The sequence below is a fragment of the Acinonyx jubatus genome, chromosome B1 (genome assembly GCF_027475565.1).
Source record: "Acinonyx jubatus isolate Ajub_Pintada_27869175 chromosome B1, VMU_Ajub_asm_v1.0, whole genome shotgun sequence".
NCBI lineage: Eukaryota > Metazoa > Chordata > Mammalia > Carnivora > Felidae > Acinonyx > Acinonyx jubatus.
Window position 1 is genome coordinate 142700323 of NC_069382.1, and position 3002 is coordinate 142703324.

The following is a 3002-nucleotide window of genomic DNA, read 5'->3' on the forward strand; positions in this document are numbered from 1 at the left end:
TTTGTGTTTTCTAAACAGCCCAAAGGCTGTTGGTGCTCTGAAGGAGTAACTGGAAGGGGACTGATCTTGGAGAAAGGTTGAACTTATACAGTGGGCCCCGGGGGGAAATGAGGGTCCTCTCTGCTAGCCAGAGAGTAGCATAGTTAGTTCTCAGATAATGCAGAATTAAAGATAAGCAAAGTTTTTGCAACAGTATCAGAAGGAAGAAACAACATAAGTAAATTTTATATATCTTTTATTTTTTCCAAAGAACAGAAGAAGTACCATAAACCAATAAGACATATGATGAAAAGTAATTTTAACATCGCAGGTGTGATGCATAGGTAATTCTTTATAACAAAACGGTCAAAACCTCAGCCTGCGTATATTTCTTCAAAACCAAATGTGAATCTATATTTAAATGGCGCAAATACATTTTCAAAACTGCCAGAGTACAGGTCATGGTTACGTTTGCCTTTGTTGCTAAAAAATGCAAACAATGCATTTCTATAAAAACTGGAAGTAGGGAATTTACCTATTTCCTAGCTTCTTCATGAATCCAAAACATCTTTAGTGACTAGAATAATAGTACTCCTAGCAAAATGGTTAATATATACCACAAAATCAAAGTTTAACAAGTAAGTCATGACATTATGCCATACTAAGAAGACATCATATGTCTAAAGTTATAGGAAAAGAATATATTAGTCCTTATAGAACTTAAACATTTAAAAATTCTAAATAAGGAAATATATTTTATACAGATAACTGCACGATACGCTCAGCTTTCTAAGGCAACACAACTCAGCATTCCAGGTCTAAGAGCAAGGAGTTCTCCTGACATATTCCCCAAGAAACAATACTAAAATATTTCCTATTTCATGAGGAGTAAAGATAGCAATGTATCTTCACATACAGCATTCTAATGAAATACCATTCACACATGAAATCCCCAGCCTCCTCAGTAACAGTATCAGGGATATATTCTAAAATGACAAAAGTCACCTTGAAGGATTAACCACCAGTGATTTTTGACTCACACTTCAGTCAATGGCCAAAGGTTTCAATAGCACAGCAGGCAAAATAAAAGCAAATAAATAGCAGGGAATTACTATGTGAAGTACTTCAGGACCCAGGCGTTAAGCTGGAAGGACAAAAGTAAATCTTCGCTCAGCCCTTCTCTCACAAGTAGGGAGTTCATGAAGAAGCCTAACTCACTGGAGAAAACCAGCCCTTGCTTTTGTCTTCACTGGGTCCTGAGACACGCAGGAAACGGCTCGGCCAAGGAACTGGGCAATTTTTTCCAACGCATGGTCCTTTCTCTTAATCAGCCTTTTTCCCACTGTTGAGAAAAGAATTATATCAGTTGAACCGAATTTCCACACTTTCTCTAATCCAACCTGTTTTCAAAACACAGAGCTTAAGCCCGATGAAAAGCCAAGGGTGGACTCAAGGACTATACTCACAACAAAATACATTTCAGCCATGATCTCTATGGAACCCTCTATGACAATTAGATTGGTGATTAAAAAAGTTTCCCTAGGACTTTGCTGAACAGTTCCCCGCCCCCCCCCGCCCCCTCTTCAAGGATCTTTTATCCCAAGCGTGGTCTCCAACGGGTAGGCAAAGCCAGCCGTTGCAGAGAAGAAGGACCTTGAGAAGTCTACGCTCTCAAAAGAGATTACAAAGCACAAAGATCAAAGGGACAGTGTACCTGTCTAAGATTTTCTGGATGGCTTTCTTCATCACAGGGGTTTCTGGGTCCAGACAGACTTCCTTCTTGTTCTTCAGGGTGGCTCTGCAGACACACACACACACACACACACACAAAAGGATGAGCCCTCGAGCCACGGGAGCTGAAGACTCGGGCTGAGGGACTTCTCTCCTGTCAAGGTCACAGTGGACACCGCGGCGCACGAGGACTTACATGACTTCCACCTTGGGACACTGTGGCCCGGCCCCGATCACCTGCATCTTAGCGATCATTTTGGGATGAATCCCCGGTGTGGTGGTTAAACACACGCAACGCAGCTCCCTCACTATGACCGCGACGGGACCGGCTGGGGCACAGAGACAGAGGGAGAGACACAGTTATAGGGCAGGTGGGAGGAGAGCTCTCCCCGCGCCCGCCGGCCCGGGGCACCTCCCCGCTCCCGGGGCGGCCGCGGAGGCTGGGCGCGCCGCCCTGCCCGGGTGCGTGCCGCGTGCCGTGCGCTCTCACCGCTGGCGAGGGGCCCCGGCGGCGTCAGCAGCAGCAGCAGCAGGAGCAGCGCGCACAGCGAGCCCGAAAGGCGCGGGGCGCGGGCGGCGCGGCTCGGCGGGAGGCTCATGGCGGCCACGAGTGCGGCGAGGGGTGCGGGTTCCAGAGGCGGGAGAGGAGCCCGGATTTGAAGCTCCCTCGCACTGTGGCTTCCCCAAGTTCTCCGCATCCCTTTTATCGGCACGGGCCCCTTCCCCCCCCTCCGCAGGAAGCTCAAGCCTTGGGATGCTTGGGAAACTCCCTGGAGGAGGGGGGCGGGGAGGGGGCTGGGTGGAGGGGGGCTGAGCAGAAGGCGTTGAGGAGGAGGGGGGCTGGGAGGAGCTCCCTGCACCGGTGGCGTGGTGGGTGGACTTGGTAGCCGCGCCCCGTGGAGGATGGAGCTGCTGCTCCCGCCGGCGGTGGGGAGCGATCCTGCAGGGATTTCATCCCGTAGGCCAGCCAGGGCTAGCGCAGGCCAGCTTCTCCTGGGGACAGAGCCCTTTGCGGGTTGTCCCTGGTTTCCGGCTGAAGAGGAAGACCGGAACCAAACTGGCAGGTTTGACTTCAGACAAATTTCTGAACGTTCTTGCTTATTTATCATCGTCACCACCATCACCACCACCATTCAGGAAATGTCAGCGGTGGTGGAAACTGCGCTGAACTGAAAGGCACTCCTCTCCTGCTTTCAGGCGGGTCATTCTAGATTCTTTGAATCAACTTAAGATCCTTTGGACTTCGGCTAGCTTCAGAGGCCAAGATACTTCGATGGAGGTGTCTCTACTCC

At 49.4% G+C, this 3002-nt stretch overlaps 1 protein-coding gene across 1 annotated transcript; it reads right to left on the bottom strand.

Annotated features, from left to right (window-relative positions):
- Nucleotides 1-218: 218 nt before the first annotated feature.
- On the bottom strand, nt 219-2437 carry LOC106981794 (alveolar macrophage chemotactic factor-like). Its single transcript, XM_027058211.2, has 4 exons — nt 2201-2437; nt 1907-2039; nt 1694-1777; nt 219-1321 (listed from the first exon to the last, which is right to left on the bottom strand). Exons 1-4 carry the CDS (start codon nt 2406-2408, stop codon nt 1303-1305), a joined length of 444 nt encoding a protein of 147 aa, XP_026914012.2. The 5' UTR covers nt 2409-2437; the 3' UTR covers nt 219-1302.
- Between the last annotated feature and the right edge of the window lie 565 nt (nt 2438-3002).